The sequence below is a fragment of the Corapipo altera genome, unplaced genomic scaffold, assembly GCF_003945725.1.
Source record: "Corapipo altera isolate COAL_440 unplaced genomic scaffold, ASM394572v1 1b, whole genome shotgun sequence".
Lineage (NCBI taxonomy): Eukaryota > Metazoa > Chordata > Aves > Passeriformes > Pipridae > Corapipo > Corapipo altera.
In genome coordinates, this window is record NW_020884881.1 from 18,487 (window position 1) to 39,920 (window position 21,434).

A 21,434-nucleotide genomic window follows, 5' to 3' on the forward strand; every position below is an offset into this window, starting at 1 on the left:
AGCAGGACAATCACCTCCCTTGACCAGCTGGTGATGCTTTGCCTGTCCCCCCAGGACACAGTTGGCCCTCCTGGCTGCCACAGCACTGCTGACTCATATTCAACTTGTTGTCGACCAGGACCCCCAGGTCCCCTTCCATGGCACTGCTCTCCAGCATCTCATTCCCCAGTCTGTACGCACATCCAGGATTGCCCCATCCCAGGTGCAGAATCTGACACTTCTCCCTGTTGAACTTCATATGGTTGGTGATTGCCCAGCCCTCTAATTTGCTGAGGTCTCTCTGCAGGGCCGTCCTGCCTTCAAAGGAGTCAACAGCTCCTCCCAGTTTTGTGTCATCTGCAAACTTGCTCAGTATCCCTTCCAGTCCTGCACTGAAGTAATTTATGAAGATGTTGAAAAGCACAGGGCCTAAGATGGAGCCCTGTAGAACCCCACTAGTGACAGATCACCAGTCTGATGTTACCCCATCCCCTATTACTCTCTGTGCTCCACCCGTGAGCCAATTGCTCACCCACCACATGATGTGTTTATCCAGCCGTGTGCTGGACAGTTTGTCCAGATGATACTGTAAGAGACAGTATTGAAAGCTTTACTGAAATCCAAAAGGACTACATCAACTGGCTTCCCTTGATCAAATACGTGGGTTACTTTGTCATAAAAGGAAATCAGGATTTATTAGGACTGATAAGCAGGACCTCTCTCTCATGAAGCTGTGCTGGCTGTGAATAGTGACTGCATTGTCTTTCAGGTGTTTTTCAATAATTACCAGAATAATCTTCTCCATAACTTTACCAGGCACAGAAGTGCGATTGACAGGCCTGTAGTTTTCAGAGTCCTCCTTCTTGCCCTTCTTGAAAACTGGGACAACGTTCACCAGCTTCCAGTCAGGTGGGACCTCTCTGGATTACCGAAACCACTCAAAAAACCATCGAGAGAGGTTGTGCAATGACATCAGCCAGCTCTCTGGATGAGTCCCACCAGGCCCCACAGATTTATACAGATCCAGATGAAGATAAGAGCAACAAGGCATGCTCCAAAAGTTTTGGGTCATGACGCCAAACACAGTGACACCTAGTCAAACCAACACTCAGAATATAACTCCCCAAGAACAGACAAAGTATCCAGCTCCATCAGGTGAGCCTAAAAGCACAGCATGCAGTGAAAAGTGTGGCACAGAAGTCCAGGCAGCACGTTTCACGCTGAAAACATACTGGAACCATAAAATGACTGCTGTCATTAGAAAGAGCACTGTGCCTCTTTCTAAAAGGATGAGCAAGTGGTTCTTTACTATCACAGAAATCCACAAAACCAAAAAATTGATGGCCTCCTAACGGCACTATCCAACCCTGCTGCCTCAGTGGCATTTCCCTGAATTGCCCTCAAGGGGCCAGACAGTTCTTGCTACTTCAAACTGCTGGATGACTGCACCAAACAGTGCTGCGCTGCTTCTGCTCTGGCTCAACGCAGTCAGGTGTTCAAGACAGCTGCTAAGTGCCTGGGTGAAAGAAGCAGATCATCACCACAAGCACAGCAAACATTTGGATTTAAGCCAAGTATTTGCCAGAAGATTTGGACACTCCCACCAGCTCAATTCCTGTCATGCTCTCCCACTCCAACACTCCCCCACGCTGCTCAGATATGCAGCTACTCTTGCTTGCTGTTTGTTCAGCAGGCAGCACCTTTCATCCCCACACACCTCTCAATAACCCATATGGCCAGGCAACTTGCATCTTTCCTCTGTAAGCTCCCTCCTAGATAAGGAAATGAGGCACTATTTCAAAGCACTTGCCTTAGAAAAAGTATTTTAAGGACATACACAGTACAGATTTATTTACGCTGGAGAAGGCAGGGTCAGCCAAACGCACCTAATGCTTGCTTACACAGGCAGACAGAGGACCCCAGGACCAATGTACTCCACTCCACAGTGCTGGGAGCCCTGCAGAATGCACCTGTTCCTGCAAAGTCTGGCTTAGTTCTCTGGTGACACTGTGGCATCACCAAAATCCACTTCAAAATCTAACAACCTGTTTGAACCTTAAAACTTCTGACCTAAACAGGAAAGAAGCTTACCCTCTATCACATTTCAAGGGAAAAATATGTCTAATAACGATTAGTACAGGCACCTTCTCAGGCAGTATACCTTTGAAAAGTTAGAAATATGGAAAGAACAAAAATACTCTATTTTCTTGAGAAAATCGCTCATATTTGAAACTACTGGGGTATAAGAAAAATTGACACACTTTATTTTCTCTTACCAGTGGAACGTTAAACAAGCAGCCCTTCAGAATGCAAGTGAAATGTTCAGCCCCTTAAGTTACCCACTGACTATCTGAACTTGAGTTTTAGCACAGTACTGGCTTCTCATCAAACATGAACTACAGTATTATAAACACATTTAAACCAGTCTCTCAAATAAGGCAGGACAACCTGTCCTGTGAACCTGTGTCTTCCTCCCACTCACACCACATTTGTAAATTAGCTGTTGATAAAAGGTACAAAATATGAAAATGAACTCAGTCTCTGTCCTGCTTAATTCAAAACTGCATGGCTTTACACCAAGTATGTTTGTCAGTTATTTCTTCCCTTTGAATGCTTGGTGGCTAAATAATGAAGAAATACTTCTGGTTGGTAAATAACAATTCCAGTGCCAAATGTTAGTACAAGGTATTGGAGCAGCTGTGACTGTGGTAAAGAGTCTACAGGGATCAGAACAAATATCCTTTATTACTACAGAGCAAATAACCTATACTATGTATTACTGCAGAAATACATGCTGCCACATAAAAAACCCCCCAACAAAATTAATTATCACTAAACTCTCATACTAATTCATGCCAACCATAGTCATAAGTACTGCAGAATAGCTGGTGCTGTGTTACTGCAGAACAGTTAACGTTTCACACAGAATAAGAATGCCTTCTAGAAAGACATTAACAGTTATTGGTATCTTGCAACATAGCAAGATAAACCCTCTCACCTCTGCATCCACATGGAATGAAATGGGTATATGGGTGTAGAATAATTTGCCCCAAGTGGTGACCCAGTCAGTAGTAAGGATCTTGTCACCTTTTAGAGAGAAGTTACAGAAATGACTAGTTCAATGATGGTTTGGCTGTGTTTCAACTTCATAGACAACTTAGTCTGCCAAGGTCCGATTTATAACCAGGTTCTGCCATGACAAAATTAATAAGGTATTTGACCACACACCAACAGGGTCTAAATATGTTTAGCTCTGAGGAATATTTATTACTTTATGATTAAAAACTTTATGATAAAAATCAGTACCAGGATTTGTCCTATTGACCATCAAATATTTCTAACAGTTTTTCCCTCTGTGAAAACATGTAGACAAATTTGAATCATGTCTTGTTTAAATGCTGCAATTACAGACAAGTCATAGTTATAAATACCAGAACTTCCAAGGAAAACTCCAGTCAGGAAGTATTTTCTAGTGGGATTTTCATGAGGCTCTTCTTGTCAAGAAACAGAGTTTACTCCTGTTATTTTAATAAAACAAGAACTTAAAAAAAAAAAAAAATCACACATTCTTAAGGTTAATATTCCTAAAGAATATACGCACTTTTTTAGGGTTTTGAGTTTGTTTTTTTTTTAGTTAGGCAATGTGCAGAGACATGAAAAATAATCCAAAAGGGACAGAGCCTGAGAACAAAAGAGGTAAAAAAATTATTCTGGATTTGAAAAAAAACCAATCCTGTTGATAGAACTGTTGGATTCTGGTTTCCTACCCCTGGACTTTCTATACATTCAAGTCAGTGACTTGGAAGAGTTCAGACTTTCCACTTTGGGCTGGCATCGCATCCACTTCTACATGAGGATGTTGGTCAATCACAAAAAAATCGTAGACTGTTAAGGGACACAAGGGCTCTTCAGATGAACTACCTTTCAGGACTACATATTCCTGAAGTAATTAAAATTAAATGATCATACCTTTAAAGTGCTGGTTCTACAAACAATCTGTAAGACTGAGGTGTTACATTTTCTTACTATCAAGTTAAGCAAACATTAGTTCAACTTATATTTATGCCCCATGCAAAGAAGGGAAGGTTTCGGGCATTTAATTGAAAGACAAAATTTCAAAAATAAATTAAAATAATTATGTGTTCAGATGTATTAAAAATACATAACACCATCATATATGTATCTATTGCCCTTATGCTTTATAAGGTTTTCCAAAATCCAATTCAATTAACATCAGCACTGGCAATTAGCATGCTGCCAGGAATGTCAGGACTTGTATCTAAATATCTCTGCATGCCATCATCACAGCTGTTCATGTACTTCAAAAAGAAGATTAAAAGCATGATTGTAAAAGGTTGTTAATGTTTAACATGAAGGTTCTTTTCTTTTAGTTCATCTGGCTGAACAAAAGCTCATTTTATTGATCCATCACTTTTCTGACTAGTCTGATGAATGAGGCATTGACTTACGTCTGCACACTTCTGTATGCTATAACACAACTGCATTCATTTAACAACTAATCAAAGACAGTGACATACTTAGGAAGATATCATTTAGTTTTGCTTATCAGTTTGCTTAGCAAGAGCAAATCTCAAGCTCCTGAAAATAAAATATTGCAACACAAAATGATAAAAATGTCTTGTTTTGATTTAGTATCACTTGACTGCCTAAACACACTTCAATTAATTTATTTCCAGATGGCACTAAAAGCTATAAATGATTTCTTCTTTTCCCTTGCAGCATGAACAAACGGAAGGTCAAAACCAGTTTTAACTTCATTTATTCTTGAATTAGTTAGGTAGGTTTTTTCCAAAGCTTATAACAAAACCATTTTTTTTACCCAAGATACTATGTTGTATTGGTATATATCATATAGTTGGTTTTGCCTTTTAATTAATTTTAATATTAAAAACTATCACCCCTATAAAATAAAAGACACATTATGAACCCCTATAAAATAAAAGACACATTATGAAAGTAATCTTATAACCTTGCCTAAGGTTTAATAAGTTTACCATATTTTAATACTTTCACTATTTAGATGAAACAAAAATATGTACAGAGCCCTTTTAAGTATGCAAGAAAGACTACGAGAGAAATAATTACATGGTATGAAATTACATTAATCCATTACTATTAAGCACCTGCCCGTAACTATGTAATTGTTTTAGAATTTGTTCCCATTGACTTGAACACCGAAAGGTTAAGATCTAGAAATAAACATTGCATGACTATTTTGTTACTATAACATATTCAGATTTAAATGAGAGTTTTTCTCAGCTATATAGTTTTGAAACAATAATCTTCATATTGTATACAAGCTTAACGAATATCCAAAAGCAGAAACAGCATTTGCCCTCTTGCAATTGAGAAACACTTCTGCTGCAGACATTCAGTTGGAAATGTAAAATAAAGACTAATCCAACCCTCTCAAATTAAAAAAAAAGACATTTTAATACAAAACCCCAGTACAGTTTTACAACTGTTTTATCTGCCTTTAGAATATTTCCTATTAGATAAAAGCAAAAGTTGCATAAATCTCAGCCAACTTCTCACAGGGTTTTGTGGCCATTTTGTTCAAAATGCGTGAGGTCTAGGTATCACATACTTAAGCCTGCACAGATCCACAAGAAAAATTCAACTGTATGCACTTTGCTAGAACCCAACACAGACTGTAGAAGCCCAACTCTACTCGTATAAGACCCCGGATATTTTCAAGAGCTGAAGGATTTTACCTGTCCACTTTCTTCTACTGCAACTATGGTAGTTAAGTCTGATACACTGCTTTCACATCCACTGCTCCCACTCTCTTGGGCTTACAGACTGCTTCAAATTCTGCTTACCTTCATGTTAAAAGACAAAGCCCAATTCTGCAAAGAGCTACCAGCTACATTTCTAAGAAGCATAAAGTTACATGGCCCTCCTTAATCTCAGTATTGCCAACAGTCTAAAAATTTTAACTCTAAGCCTGTAAAATTTGTGCACACTTGATGGGCTTTTGGTTGGGTGTGAGTTTTTTTGGTTTGGTTTTTTGTTGACTGGTTCTTTTATTGTCCTCAAATTCATTGACTTCCAGATGGAGAAAATGGTGTTTGGCTCCCTTGACAGTCAAAGTTTCATCACAGTTAAATTGAACATAGAGCCTTGTGCGGGAGAGACTTGCTTTTCAGCTGCTGTCAGCTGTTATGTAGCCTCCAACTGAAGGAAAAAGTTGGGTACCTGGAATTTATTTTTAAACTTGCTCACAACCAAATGCAAGTGCAAAATTCCACATCCACGTAAGAGAAGGTAAAGCTTCTGAACACAGTCAGAATTAACTTTTATCAGCTACAAATGCTGTTACTTTACACACATAATCAACTGTGGTAATAAAGCAAAGTTTAAGTTAGATAGCTATTGCACAGCTATGAGTTAAAACAGTAGCATAAGGGTTTATTTCAGAGTTCTCTGACTCAAGTTCCTATAATTACCAGTATTTAAGAGTTTGAGTTATTTTTCCCTTCAGCAACTTCTCTACTAAATGAAGTGAATTTTTGCAACTGAGACACTGCTTGTCTTTCAGTCATAGCATAATGCAGCCCAGGCAATAAATTCTTTCCTACTGTGTGCTTTGCAATTACAATTCCTCACCGATACCATAACTCAATATGGTAATAAAAAATAATCACTATTTATCTAATGCCTGTGGATTAAAACCTTTCTTACGCGCTTGAAATGAAGTAGAAGTTAGCTGGTTTTAGAAGTTACGAAACATACCCAGACAAGGAGCAACAGATTTCTTTTCACTGTTCCACAGTACCCCAGCATTCCAACTATGATGAGGAAACAGCAGACTGCAATCATAACCGGGTGGACCACAGGAAAGTAAGTCAAAATGACAGCTTCCTCCACCCTAAAACCAATCAGAACCATAATCAAAAAAAAAGCACAATCACACAAAAATGATACAGAAGAAAAACATAGTATAGCCATTAAAAAGTAGCAGATGTGTTCTTTCCAGCACCTTACACATTTCACCGCAATCTCTTCTACATGGTTTTAAAGTCAAATGCTGCATTCAGGTACCAGAAAGTAATGCATTGTCCAAAATCTCTCTAGAGCAAAGGCAGTCTTCCTGCCCTGCACTTGCACAGTAAGCAGCACAATGAGGCCCTGTTTCATCACTAGGGCTCATAAGCACTGCTGTAATAAAGCTAACAGAATTCCTAAATCTCTGGACTGAATAAAGTATTCAAAACTAAACGGTAATATGATATGGTTACATGCTGTCAAAGGGTCAAAAATTGATCCCTGTCAGAAGAGAAAGGCAAAGGACTGAATTCCTACCTTTCTCCCTTTTCTAATTTCAACTGATGCCAGAAATGGTGGCAAAAATACACTTTTCAACAAAACAATAGCTTAACTGAAGGCTTCTTAACTCTACAAATCCTAATTAGGAAACTTGCCATACTGAATAACAACATATACCCCCAATCAGTCACCCTCGCAGATTAAGAGATTTAACTAAAGCTTTACCTTGTTTCTGCAGTTAAAGTGAGAACATTATTCAGGTAGTCTCTCATCCAAGCAGAAACACCTAATACGCTGATGGACATCAACTAAAAAGAAAAGATTGAGTTATTTGTCATGCATTTAAAACAAACTGCAAGCTCATTCATAATTTAAGTAGAGATCAGTCATCACTAACAGCTTTCATGCATCGATTTATCTGAACAGCATCTTGCCCCCAAAACTGTACTGCTACATGCTCAGACCTGGTTTATTACTTAAGTATTAGGGAGCCAGTGACAATAATATTCTCTTCAGTATGCAAAATTAATGTCTGGAATACCTTCTCTTTCACCCAGTGATGTCCTCCTGGCTCCTGTCCCACCACTGCACTACCTACCACAGAAACAACAGGGATGGTTTATGCTGCTAAAATCTGTGACTCTTTCAGGGCTCACAAGTGATACCCATCTGCATGAAACCATGAAGCCATGCTCAGGTACATAGCTAGCGAAGAAAAATCGAAGCCCTATACAGGATACAACAGTACTGACAAATCTCTCCTGTGTGTCAATGTATCTTGGGGATAAATGTAGAAGAATCTGATTCTCTCACTCATTCAGACTTAGTCACTCCATGAATGCTCTGTCTCAGTTTCCTGAACCATAAAATAACAATAAAACTCATTATGCTTCAATTATAAACACCACACCATCAAAGCATTTGGGGGGTACCTGACCTGTCAGGCACTTCAAAGGCATAAAGCCACTACACTCTTTCCAAGACTGCTCCCACAGCATGTAAATCCCCGAGACTCAACCCACCTAGAATTGCCACCACCTCAGCAGACACAGATTTCTGTCATGTGATAACACTGTACAATTCAGCACACCTGGGGCTCTGGTCACGGATTTTCCTGAGAAGTCAAACCTGAACATGTTCAGAACCTGCTGTGCTGTGACAGCACCAGCTCTGATGATGCTGTAGCAGAGGTACTGCTAGAGGACAAGGCACTCTTCACTCAATCTCACATGGGCACCTAAACCTGAACCACAGCTCAGGGCCTGAACCTAAAAGACATAAGACCTGAGAAGCATAGTCTAGTTGACAGAGGGAGACCTAAGCATGCTGATTCTTCTGAATACTACTGTGTTTGTGCATTGTATAGGGGTATGACAGGACACCTCAGCATTATACTTAGAGTTTCTTAAATCAGTTAGAAGTGCTAATCTCGTCTGTTGCCTTCAACATCTACCTTCCCACATGCCCTCATATTTCCCTGAAGTTGTTATGAAGAATAAGTTAACTGGCTCAAACCTAACACAGGAAAAGTCACTCTGTGTCCTTAGCAGCTCCTGTGCTCGCAGCATGCCCACAGCAGGCTATTTCTGCCTTCAAAATTTCACAAGAAGACCCAGTAGCTAGCCCATAGCTTCTTCCTGCTTCTCAGATCTGGTGCACAAAGTACAGGCACTGTCTTGGTTCCGGGCACTGCCAGCAAGAGCCCTGAGTGCTTGGCATGCTGCAAGCATAGTCTGGAAAGCTAATGTGAGAAACAAGTCTACTGCGTTCACCCATCTTCTTTATGCTCTGTGGGGTCTGTTTGGGCTGGTGGAACAGTAAAGAACATTTTCTGTTGTGTTATTTGCAGGAAGCTGCAGGAAGAAGGAAAAGATTATGACTGCAATCTTGTCCTAGACAAATTCCTTAACAACTAGCTATCTCCTTGGAAGAAACCATTAGGCAAACACAGGACACAAGCAGTTAAAAACATGAGAGATGAAGACTACACGCAGACAGTCAACCTTCTTATGGTCAAAAAGCAACACAAAACATTTTTAACCCTCCACATCTCACTGCAAGGCCTGTTGATACACACAGAAAAGCATTAGCCCACACTTCCACTCTATGATAAAATACTTAGGATAAATTTAGTTACTTCACTTTATAACTACCTTCAGCATACAGCACAGGAACTACACTAACACCAGCAGCACAACTCAGCCCAGGCACTCAGTAGGCAGGAAAACTAACAATCTCCCAAAAACTTTGGTGTGCATCCAACCTACCAGCAAAGAACAGCAGGCACATCACTGCAATTCACTGCCATGTGATTTTCAAAGAGTCCTGGGCAGGGGGGCAAGATCCTGATTACAGTTCTTTTTGGTTCATTTGAAGGATGGCAAAAAGGTGGTCCCAAAAATCTGGCAGCCCTTACTTCAGCCATTGTTTGGTAACTAACTCATAGGTAAAATACAGTTAGAAATCTGTATCAAGCAATCATATGAAAGAACACAAGTTTATGACAAATAGACTACTAAGATAATTCTCACATTAGCAGTTACATCATTTCACCAAAAAGTTTTCATTCAAGCTCCTCTGATGACAGTCAGCCTGCTGTGCTGTAAGCATAATGTGATAGTATGCAGTAAAACATGTTTTATTTGTTGCAGCTGGCTGCACAAGTCACTGTGGGTTTAATTCTGAACTGTCACAGTATGTTATATAGCCGTCAACATGACACTGAAGAGTTTACAAAACTGCCTGCTGTCACACTATTTTAAACATATTTTCACACTGATTAAACAAAGGTAATAAATTATATTTTTATATATGAGCAGTATGCACACAATAATATATTAAATTTTAAAATTTATTGCTAACGTGAAGTTTTTAAAGCTACTAAGGCTTTCTCACACAATTTAATTACAATATCCAACACTAGACTCAAAAACTATTAGGAGCAATTGTTTCCAAGCACAGTTTGATTGTCCTTGGAACTCTCTTCCATAATTTATGCATCAAAATGAAAACATAAAATCATCTGTTATTCATTAAGTATATATTTTAAGCCATTATTGTGAAAGTCCTACTTACAGTGTCTTTCAGGCCATACCTAAACTGGAAAATAAATCTCCATTTTCAATTAATACATGAACATGGATTTCTGTCTTTAAGGGAGCAAGACCAATGGTTGTTGCTGTTTGCACACCTGCGTTCATCCTTTCATCATTTTTTTCATTCAAATATTCTAACACCCTCCTTTTTGACAATGCAGGTTGTTGGGCTCAGACTTTAGGAGGTTTTTTTTTTCAAATTATTAAATTGGAGAAAAGATTAAAAGTAATTCCCATACTAAAAATCACACACCATTCTTTTTATTCTAACAGATGGGATATACAACTTCAGGCCATGCTCTGGTACCCATAACAAAATGCTGACTAGCAGCACTACAGAGCAACTTGCTTTGCATGAAAAGGTTTCCAGCTTCAAGGAAATTACTTCCAAGATATGACAACATTAATCAGAATATATCCTTTTATTTCAGTTTTAAAAAAAAAACCCTGAGAAAATTTTCCAGTTAAAATTGATTTGGGTAACCTGAGCTGTGACTTACCAAAGGGGAGGGGGGGATAAATCACTACAAGGTCATGAACAGACCATGTTGCAATGCTTTCACAGGATTTTCACAATTAGGTTCAATATTCAGATCACTGAACAAACACAGATAACTCAGATCCCTGGATAAACAGAGAACTACATTTTTTTGGGACAGAGGATAAGGGCAGAGGAGGGTGGGACAAGAGGTCTTGGTTTTCTGTATTATCTGGCAAAACCATTTAAATGTTTAGAGAATAAATAGCATACAAAAAAGGAAAATCCCCGACTCCCTATTAATGCACTATTTATTCTACAGACATGCCAACATTTAGTTTTACCTAAGCTTCCTACAAGGTTATGCCTTGGTCCCCTCCCACTTGCAAACAGCTGAAGCACATTCGTATTTGCACTTTGAATCCAGTTTGCTTGCACAGCTGCAACAGTAAGTTAACAACCAGCTCCACGTTTGGCAAGGCCTGGAACTTGCACACTTTGCAGTAAGGCAACTGCTGGAGCACCGACAGGCTGGTGATGGGTCACACTCCTGGGGCACAAGAGCAAGATTTCCAGCAGCTAGCTGTTCAAGGCTCCTAGAGCAAGCACAGCAGAAAGAAAGTAAGAGCCCAAACATGCAAACAGGTTGAGGTACAGTTCTATTGTGTGTTAGACCCACAACAACTTCTGAGCTGTGTACTATAAGGGTACATTAAAAGCAAAGCGGGGAAAAGAAGTGCATGCATGTTTTCATCCATCCTCTCTGTGACTACCCAAGCACTGCACTTCTTGTTAGGATGTAACTTGTGCCACTCTTCCCTCTAAAGTAAGCATCTCACTGTCAAGAGATCTCTTGCCTTTGGGGAGGCAGAGGCATGTGCTGCTCATCAAGGGTAATTCACAGCAACGCTCAGAGGTCAAGTGTCCCAATCATATCACAAGCCACACATCACCATCAAGCTGATATGCCTTCCCATATACACAATATACTCTTAATTTTGTTTCTGTAAGAGCTTGCTTTTATTCATGGACAGTAGTTAATCTCCCAGATGCAGGCAAATTACTTTAAAACCCAGCATACATATATATATATGTATAACTGGAAAAGGGAAAAAATTGTGTATTTCCTATGATCCACATGACTACACATCACAGTGTCGTGGGTTTATCAATTAAGTTTTCTGTTTTACACGTCAATACACACGAGCACACAAAGACGACTAAAATGAACCTGTATTTTTAAATAAATCACACATTCCCTGTCCCCTATGGGACAGTTTAATTTTGTGCATTTTTATAGGAATGCGGGAAATAGCTACATGATATTTAAAACCCTATTCCTATGAGCCTTGTCTAGTGTCTACCATAGACTCTTGAGATGACAGAGAATCTTCATGGTACAGATGCAGTGCCCAGGGATTCATGAATAATTCAGTAGCTACCTTCTACAGAAAGCCATGTGAATTTAAAGGAAAAAAATACACAAGTATCTACAGTCCAAATGGACCTTCCTAATTTGCTGAAGATCATGGCTTACCAGTATAAGCATACAGTTGGAAGTTTTTTCTTCCCCTTGAGCTATGGGCTCCAATTTTGTCAGCACAGCTTTGTGCATAATTCTCAAGGTGGAGGCAACTCTGTGGACACAGTTAGTTGTGATGATTACCTAAAAAATGTCTGAGGTTCTCAGATTTCTGAATGCCAATTAAAAGCATATTCATGTAATTTCTAACATTGGGATGGGGTGTGGGTTTATTTTTTCCTTTCCATTAGCATATCAAGCCACTCTTTTTCAGGACAGATTTACAGTGCTACAGGTACCCATCCAGGCAGTGTTTGTTTCAATGGATATTATTTATCATTTAAACTTAAACATTGTCCTGAACTCTATTCATTCCAAGTATCTACAAACCCCACCAATGAGAGTGGAAGTTGAAAAGCAACAGAAACAACCTCTACGCAGAATCTGGTTCCATACAAGGGAGGAAAGACTCATTTCTTTCTCATGTTACAGCAGATTTGAAAAATTAGGCAAAAAAATTACAAAAATTACATTTGAAGTTGGAAAAACCAGAAAATACAATATCACTGCTTCCAACCATCCTTACTACTTCCTTGCACAACTCATCTTCCCTTGTTCTGAATTCTCAAGTGGTGCACATAGGCAAAACTAGAAGATTTAAGTGTGCAAAGCACTCAGAACAAATGCAAAACTAACTGGAAGCTTGCTCCTCTTACATTTTATGTGATTTTTTCCCCCTTTGTTCACAAACAGAAATTCAAGATAAATGCAAATCGATTTCCACCACCTGCCAGAAGTGTTTATTGGCTGCAACCACAAGATTGAAATTAGATGGTACTGCTCGTGTGAAGGAAAGCTTAAACACTGCTCAACTGAAACAGCATATCCCTAGGCAGTGGCAACATCACTGGCTCGGCTCAAACATCCACTGACACTACTAATCATCGGTTAAGAGATCCTTACCACCCATGACACAGTCATCTGCAACTTACAACCTTGATTTGTCCAAGGCACTACAGTACAGTCATCCTCAATTACAAGCAACACAACAGCAGCTGCTCCTGCCTCACGTGCTTACCAGAAAAAAAAAAAAAAAAAGTTGGCAGTTTTCTCAAGAGAAAGTCTATACAGACTTTTTCCTGCACTTTTCCTACTAAGTCACTTGGCTGTTTTTTACAAAATGAGAAAACTGACAAAAAAATTGCACTGCTTTTACTTGCTTCCACTATCACTATCTGGGTCACCTATTTTAACTATTTCTAACTTTTTTTAAAGAACACATTTGGCTGAGCTGCAATTAAAAGTCAAACAGATCCGTACCTCTCAAAGCTATTGCTTTGCTTAATCCCCTACTTTAAGCAGCCAGGAGACTGAATTTTCCCTGTATTCAGCACCATTTGCTAGTTCCTGTTCTACCATAATCCCCAGGGGCTACTTGTACTCAGCATCCATTATTACAGGCTGACCACGTTCTGCCACTGAAGGTCTGTCCAAGCACAAATGCTTGCCAAGGTGGTTTAGCTGGGAAAGAGACCACAGTGAAGTGCAGAAGAACAATGGCAGCATTGCAAAGTACGGCAAAGAGGGCTTCTGTGAGGACAAGTTATACAGTGCTCAAAATTAATGAAAATGCCTATGTTACATCCATGACTGCTACTGAGCAGGAACAGTGTCAGGAGCTTGCCCATACAGTTAAGCCCCACCAGAAGGAAAGATCCTGTAGTCTCAAACTGCGTAACATATATTTGTAGAGCTATGGAAACTAAATTTCTCCAAGTCATGACACACACTATCTAGATATAATAAAGACCACTATTACCACTAAGAACAGAAAAATAGGAAGCAGTAGGAACAGGTCTTCTCTCAAGCATCACTAAGATAATCTGCTTAGCAAAGTCTTGACCATGAAACACCAAATCATGCATTTTTGGAGTTCTCCTCTTTTTATTAGGCTGTCCAAAACGTAATATATTGCAAATACCAGTGTTACAGAGTGTAAGATGAAACAGAATAAAGTTGGATCTCTCAGTCTCGTAAATTCCACTAACAAGTGATGCCCATCTATACGTGAGGATTGCAGAAGAACAAAACCAATGTTAACTGTAGGATTTAATCTGAAGGATATTCCTTCACTGTCAAAAAAACCCTTATGAAATTAGAAAACCAAAGAAGTCCTGAAACTGGAACTTCCCCTGCTCTAAAAGAGACATCTTGCAGTTAGATACATGATTCAACTGACCTTGAAAACAGCTTCCAGAAGGGTATCATCATCAGGTCTATTATCAGGGTCAGTCACTTAACAACAATTAGAGCACTGACAACAGATTTATTTCCACCTCAGGAGAAAAAAAACTTTCAAGATCTGCTGCAAGTTGCACCTCCCAAAGTACCAATCTACTCGCATCCACAAAACCAGAGCTCTTCTGGAGCAGTAAGGGCAGTACATCCATTGGTCCATTATAAAACAGGATGAACCACTACAACAGAGCCTTGGGCTTTCAGTTGATTGCTTATGAATTATTTACAGCTAAGCAGACTTTAGGTCAAAAATGACAGAAAGCATTATAAACAACACTTCCTGCCTGCCTCCCTCTCACGCACACACAGGTACATCACAGCTCATCAGCTGAGCAGAGTAAAAGAAGTTTCTTTCCAAACAGCACACAGCTGAACTTTCAAGCAATGCTCTGGATAAGCTACAAGGATGGTAGCAGACTGACTGATAAAGTTCTGTCATACCTCTTCTTCGGTAGGCTCCAAAAGCAACCAAATTATGAAGACAACAGCGTGTTGCAGCAACCATTTGCATCTTCAGTTTTTCAGCAGTATTCATGATCAGATTAGCCAGTTCTGTTACGTTATCTTAAGGAGCTTCACATGTACTAATCTGTCCTCACCAGGCTGGCAATGACAAATGTTGCAGTCCCATCATACACACACTGGGACAGCTGCACACAGGACACGCTTTGAAGCTTACTTCAGATGTTCTCTTTTAAGAGCCTGACAGTTAGACCTTACTAGACAGTGACTACTCGCTCCTGCACAGTTTTATTCAGGACTTCAAAAGCTTCAAGCCCAGCTTGGAGAAGAAAGCAGTCCTTTTCTCAAAACGTGTGGTTACACATACTGCTAAACACCATCACAGCGAAAAAAGGAGAGAATGTCACCTTATTCCAGTCAGGATCCACAAACCATGATTTTAAAAAGTCAAAGAATGTGGTTTGCACATCTTCACTGTTTTCAGACGAACACTGAACTGACACAGCCACTGGGCATGTTATCAACAGGCTTGAAGTCATTTCATAGAATTATAGAATCAAGCAGGTTGAAAAAGACCTCTGAGATCATCAAGTCCAACCCTTGATCCAACACTGTCGTGGTTACTAGATCATGGCACTAAGAGCCACATCCAGTCTCTTCTTAAATACCTCCAGGGACAGTGAATCCACCACCTCCCCGGACAGCCCATTCCAATTTCTGATTACTCTCTCTGTCAAAAATTTGTTCCTAATGTCCAACCTAAGCCTCCCCTGGCAGAGCTTAAGACCATGCCCTCTTGTCTTACTGCTGGTTGCCTGGGAGAAGAGACCAACATCCACCTGGCTACAATCTCCTTTCAGGTAGTTGTAGAGAGTGATGAGGTCTTCCCTGAGCCTTCTCTTCTCCAGGCTAAACAACCCCAGCTCCCTCAGCCTCTCCTCATAGGACTTGTGCTCCAGTGCCTTCACCAGCCTTGTTGCTCTTCTCTCGGCCTGCTCCAGCACCTCAATATCCTTCCTGAACTGAGGGGCCCTGAACTGAACACAACACTCAAGGTGTGGTCTCACCAGCGCTGAGTACAGGGGAAGAATCACTTCCATGGACCTGTTGGCCACACTGTTCCTGATACAGGCCAGGATGCCCTTGGCCTTCCTGGCCATCTGGGCACACTGCTGACTCATGTTCAGCTTCCTGTCAATCCAAACCCCCAGGTCCCTTTCTGCCTGGCTGCTCTCCAGCCACTCTGTCCCCAGCCTGTAGCGCTGCATGGGGTTGTTGTGGCCAAAGTGCAGGACCTGGTACTTTGTTGAACCTCATCCCGTTGGAATCAGACCATCTCTCCAGCATGTCCAGATCCCTCTGAAGAGCCCTCCTGCCTTCCAGTTGATCGACACTCCCCCCCAACTTGGTGTCATCTGCAAATTTGCTAATGGTACACTCAATCCCCTCATGCAGATCATCAGCAAAGATATTAAACAGGATATTGGAGGCAATGGCCTTTGGGAAGGAAGGAAGAAGCAAGAGAAACCATAAAACCTCCAAGATCACGCTTGAAGAGAATTACACGTATATGTCTCAAAACAGGAGGTCTGTAAAAATCTTGAAATCACAGCATCACTCTTGTCTTGACCCACTGGGACAGAACCCACCATGCTCAGGAGAAACATGGCTGCACATTTTCAAGGGGCTGATCTAATCTGAACTTCCTGACATCCAGCCCATAACCTAAGCCAGAATTTATCCAAGTAAGCACTAACATAAGCAACCAGTAAAACTTTCCAAATGGAAGGAAGAGCAGTGGCCAGGGGAGATCACTGCCCCCATGCCCACACCAGTGGATAAACACCTACTGCCAGAGAAACTTTTCACAAGAAAACTCTGCCCCGTGGGTCATGCTATGACACTCAGAAAAGGCAGCAGTAAAACTTCCACTAAACTGAATAGAAGAAGGTTCAAACTCTGACAGAGGAAAATATATGGGAGCTTTCACTACAACAAGCAGCTGATAGCAGATTTATATTCAGGCGTTAAATACACATCCAAACAGAACCAGGTAGGGAGCAGAAAGAGGTAATATATGCTCATTCCTCCAAAGAAATCTGATGTAACTGCAATACATTTAACTACCCAACCACCACACATCCTATTTCTTAACACACAGTTCTGGCAGACTCAGGGTTTTTTTGCTCACTTGTTTATTTGATTTTAAACAAACCAGTGCATTCATCTGCTTTGCAAAATGCAGAGGACTCCAAATGAACTGGTCAATTTTTCATTTGAGTTCCAACACCTTTAATTTTACATACATTATGGAAAATGGATTTAATTCTTTGCAACATCTGTGGTGCAAGTCACCTGCTATATAGGCATGTACTATTTAATTACATAATCACACACTTCGCCACTATACAGATTTCACTTAACTGCCTGGGTACACTTTCCAGTGTCCAGGCCTCAGCTAGAAAGACTAATTACAGACATTTTTTGTATTTCAGAGAAAAGATCAAGAAGTTGCCATTTTCCTACCTGTGACTTGTCATACCACAACAGACTCCTTTATCCTTTATCCTATACAACTAGGGTAAAAAGAAAAAAAAAGACAAAAATATCACATTTTCTAGGTGAGGGTGATCTGAGACATCATTATTAAAAGGGCAACAAAATCTAAAGAATAGGAAATCATTTCTAGCAATGAATGCTTTAAACCAAATTTAGATATGACTTCAGATGGAACAAAGTTAACAGCAGCACCACATTGCAGAAGTAAGTAGTGCTGTTCCTCTGACAAGTTCAAAGGTGATGTGTACTTCCATGCCTGAGGTCCACAACAAAAACACACGGAAAAAAACCAATGAAAAGTAGAAAAGAGCAATCTGACATGGAAAGGAACTTAAAATTCAAGTAAAGTGGGCAGACACATTTAAATCTTCCAGGTGAGACCTTGATCTTCCTAGAGAGGAACTGCTACCCAACACACTAGCCCCCTCCAAAGATAAGGGCAGGAGGACTGAAAAATGAAGCACTCAGCTCCAGCAACAAGCCTCCCATCAACACACGCCAGATAACTGACACAGCATGAAGGTATAACCTCATGTGTAATTTAGGTACCACCTAAATGTCTATTTCAGCTATAAGCAGCTGTTCCTGAATAATACATCTGATTGAGACACAGCAGGCAACAAGCACAGAGACCAAGGGAAAAGAGCAGAGGAAGCTTAAGGAGACAAAGACAGCAGTGAGTTAAAGTGCAAATGGGAACTGTTGAGGAAAGCTCAAATTAGGCATCACGGAAACCAGAGGAAAGAAACAGACAAACAGCGGGACGTGATGTTTTCAATCATGTAAATGTCCATTCACTCAAGTCTCCCAGAATACGTGTAAAAATCCAAAGCTGTACTCAGGTCAGCTGAGCCCAGGCAACCTTCATCTTAAAAGAAAATATAGGGTTGTAGATTTTGTACAGAATCCACTGAAAACTATGATGATGCTAGAAATAATTACACATCCTTTTCTTCTAATAAAAAAGCTTTCCTCATCTCCTACTAAAGGGGTTTTATTCCTACACACAGTAAGGAAATAGTTTATTTTTCATCTCTATTAAACACAATATACAAAGCTACATACTTTCAACAGATTTTCAGATCCCTTGCATTATATAAAAGGTACCATTCTGTTCAAAATACTGTTTGACAGTTTTTTCTCTCATTCATGTTCTGATCCCCACTTAATTTTCAGTAGTCATGGGACTTCATCTCAGTTCCAACCCCCTTGCCATAGGCAGGGACACCTTTCACTAAAACAGGTTGCTCAAAGCCCCATCCAGCCTGGCCTTCACTTACAAAGATGGAGAGTTCACATCTTTTCTGGGCAACCTGTTCCCATGCCTCACTACCATCAAAGTAAAGAATTTCTTCCTAATATCTAATATAAACCTCCTCTTTCAGTTTGAAGCCATTCCCCCTTGTGCTGCCACTACATGCTCTTACAAATAATTTCTCTCCATCTTCCTTGTAGGCTCCTTTCAGGTACTGTAAGGCTGCAATTAGGTCACTCCAAAGCCTTCTCCTTCTAGGCTGAAAAATCCTGATTATCTCACCGTTTTCTCATAGGAGAGGTGCTCCATCTCTTTGATCAAATTGTTGGCCCTCTTTGGGACTCACTCCAACAGGTCAATCTCCTGTTGAGGACCCCAGAGCTCAGTGCAGGTGGAAAAAAAACTCTTAATATAAACTAGGCTTGGTCCCAGCCCATGTATTATCTCTGCATCATTCAAATTTACAGCACTTCAGGAGTAAGACATTGTGAACAGGTGTAGGATGTTACGCCTTTTGCCCTCTTACCCTTATCCTGCACAAATCTCAACTATTCAGGTGAAAGAGATTGCATTTGGTGCAAGTGAGTGAGGACTCTCAGCAATATCCAACTTGCTGTTTCTTCAGAGCTCTGAAAGTTTAAGGAACAAGTGTTGATCACATCCACCTGTGCTGCAGAGCAAGAAACCCTGCTGCTATAAATACAGCTTTGACTGAAATCCTCAAAACAAAAGAAATGGGCCTTGCCTACCAGTTAGGATCTGGCCACTGAATGCAGAAAAAAGACTCCGGGCAAGGCCTGGGCAGAGTAGACTGCTTTTGGAGTTCATCTCGGGTCACAGGATTCCTCTGAAACTCACCTAGTCAGGAAGCCACAGCACCCATGAATATTCCCCTCTTTACATATTACAGGTGCACAAATTCACGCATGTAACGAACACTAATCCAATTTTACTTCCGGTTGGTTTCCAAAGGCATTTTGTTGCCTCCCCAGTGATCAGTACTCCCTTACGGGAGCTGCCTGGCACGGGGCCAAAAGGGCACGAAGGCGGCATCTCCTGCCCCGGCCCAGCGCGGGGAGCCCGCGGACAGGGCCGGCCGTGCCCGCCCTGCGGCCCCGGGACGGCACCTGCCCGGCCCGGCCCGGCCCGGCCCGGCCCGCTCCGCTGCACTCACCCAGAAGAGCAGGTTGAGGGCGTAGAGCAGGCAGCGCAGGCACTTCACCGAGTCCTCCCTGGCCATGGCGAGCCCCCGCGGGACACAGCCCCATCCTCTCACCACATCCTCCCTCCCGAGGCCGGGCCGCCGGCACCCTGCAGGGGAAGAGGCGGATAGGGACCGGCGAGTCCGCCTTGCCGAGGGACCGGCACGCAGGTGGAGGCGGCAGAGCCGCGCCGAGCCCGGACCGGCCGCGCCCCTCGGGGACCCTGGCAGCCTCCCCTCCCCTCCCGCTCCGCCCGGAGACAGCGACGGGCGAGCTTTTCGCGTAAAAATAACAAAGCTGCGGGCAGGGAAGAACCCGCCGGCCACCCCAGCGGCAGAGCGGGGCTGAGTGCAGAGGAGGCACGGCCCGGAGGGCGCCGGCTCCCTCCCAGCCCGGCAGGGACGCGCTGCCCCGGGGAGAGAGGACGGCCGGGGTACAGCGGCCACTTACCGCCCGGGCGCCCCCCGCACTCACTCGCTCCGGCGAGGGCTCATGGGGCCGGGGCGCGGCAGCCCAGCGCGGAGCCGCGGCGCCCATGCCCTGCAGCGGACGCGGGAGAAGGTCCGGTCCCGGGACTGCCCCGGCCCCGCCGCCCCGCCCGCAGCGCTCCCACAGCCCGCGGCAACACAGCGCATGCGTCAGCGCGCGGCCCTAGCGCCGCCGGGCTGCTGCCGAGCGCGGCAGGGGCAGCCCCGGAGGCGGGGGTCCCGCACGAGCCGTGCCCCTCATGCGGGGCTGCTGCGGGGCTGGTGGCCTTTGCTCCTTCAGGGAGGATCTTCAGCAATGGGCTGAGCGGAGCTGAGCGACACGAAAGCCCCTTTCTCGTGGCACGTTGGCCCAGTGTGGCACGTTCGCGAGGTTTCGGGGGCATCACACAAGTTTTCAGCGCTTTTGCGTCGGAAATTAAACTCTACCAACATCGAACCTGAATCTGGTCAATTAACAGCACGGCGCCCGCTCCCCACCGTTAAACAGCAAATATCGAAGCACAACCATATTGGAGATATATTATTACAGAAATGGCCAAAATGTGCAGTTATTTTTTTAAGCAAAATGGCTGTTGATTTGCTCAGTAATGTGCATGGTACTTAGAGATGCCACGACTGAGCTGAAAAAAATCATCATTCTTCCTCTGAAATCCATTAAAGTGTGTGTGCTTCTGGTGATCAGGTTGGGATTTTCATAGAATTATGGAATGGGTTGGGTAGGAAGGGACCTTGCAGCTCATCTCGTTCCAACCCTCCTGCCATGGACAGGGACACCTTTCACTGCTCAGAGCCCCATCCAGCCTGGC

The 21,434-nt window shown here is 42.2% G+C and overlaps 1 protein-coding gene across 3 annotated transcripts in view; it reads right to left on the reverse strand.

Annotated features, from left to right (window-relative positions):
• The window catches only part of TSPAN12 (tetraspanin 12), a 38,767-nt gene extending 18,049 nt beyond the window's left edge, over positions 1 to 20,718 (reverse strand). Inside the window, exons 1-7 of one of the 3 annotated variants that reach the window (XM_027639854.1) lie at positions 20,615 to 20,718; positions 20,113 to 20,249; positions 19,688 to 19,796; positions 17,651 to 17,692; positions 12,380 to 12,479; positions 7,495 to 7,577; positions 6,736 to 6,871 (exon numbers count right to left, since the gene is read on the reverse strand). In XM_027639854.1, the coding sequence (XP_027495655.1) occupies positions 6,736 to 6,871; positions 7,495 to 7,577; positions 12,380 to 12,479; positions 17,651 to 17,692; positions 19,688 to 19,796; positions 20,113 to 20,249; positions 20,615 to 20,634 (627 nt within the window). In that variant the 5' untranslated portion in view covers positions 20,635 to 20,718. Of the gene's footprint in view, positions 1 to 6,735; positions 6,872 to 7,494; positions 7,578 to 12,379; positions 12,480 to 17,650; positions 17,701 to 19,687; positions 19,797 to 20,112; positions 20,250 to 20,590 lie in introns of all 3 variants that reach the window. The other 2 variants (XM_027639857.1, XM_027639856.1) reach the window with 2 other exon arrangements.
• Between the last annotated feature and the right edge of the window lie 716 nt (positions 20,719 to 21,434).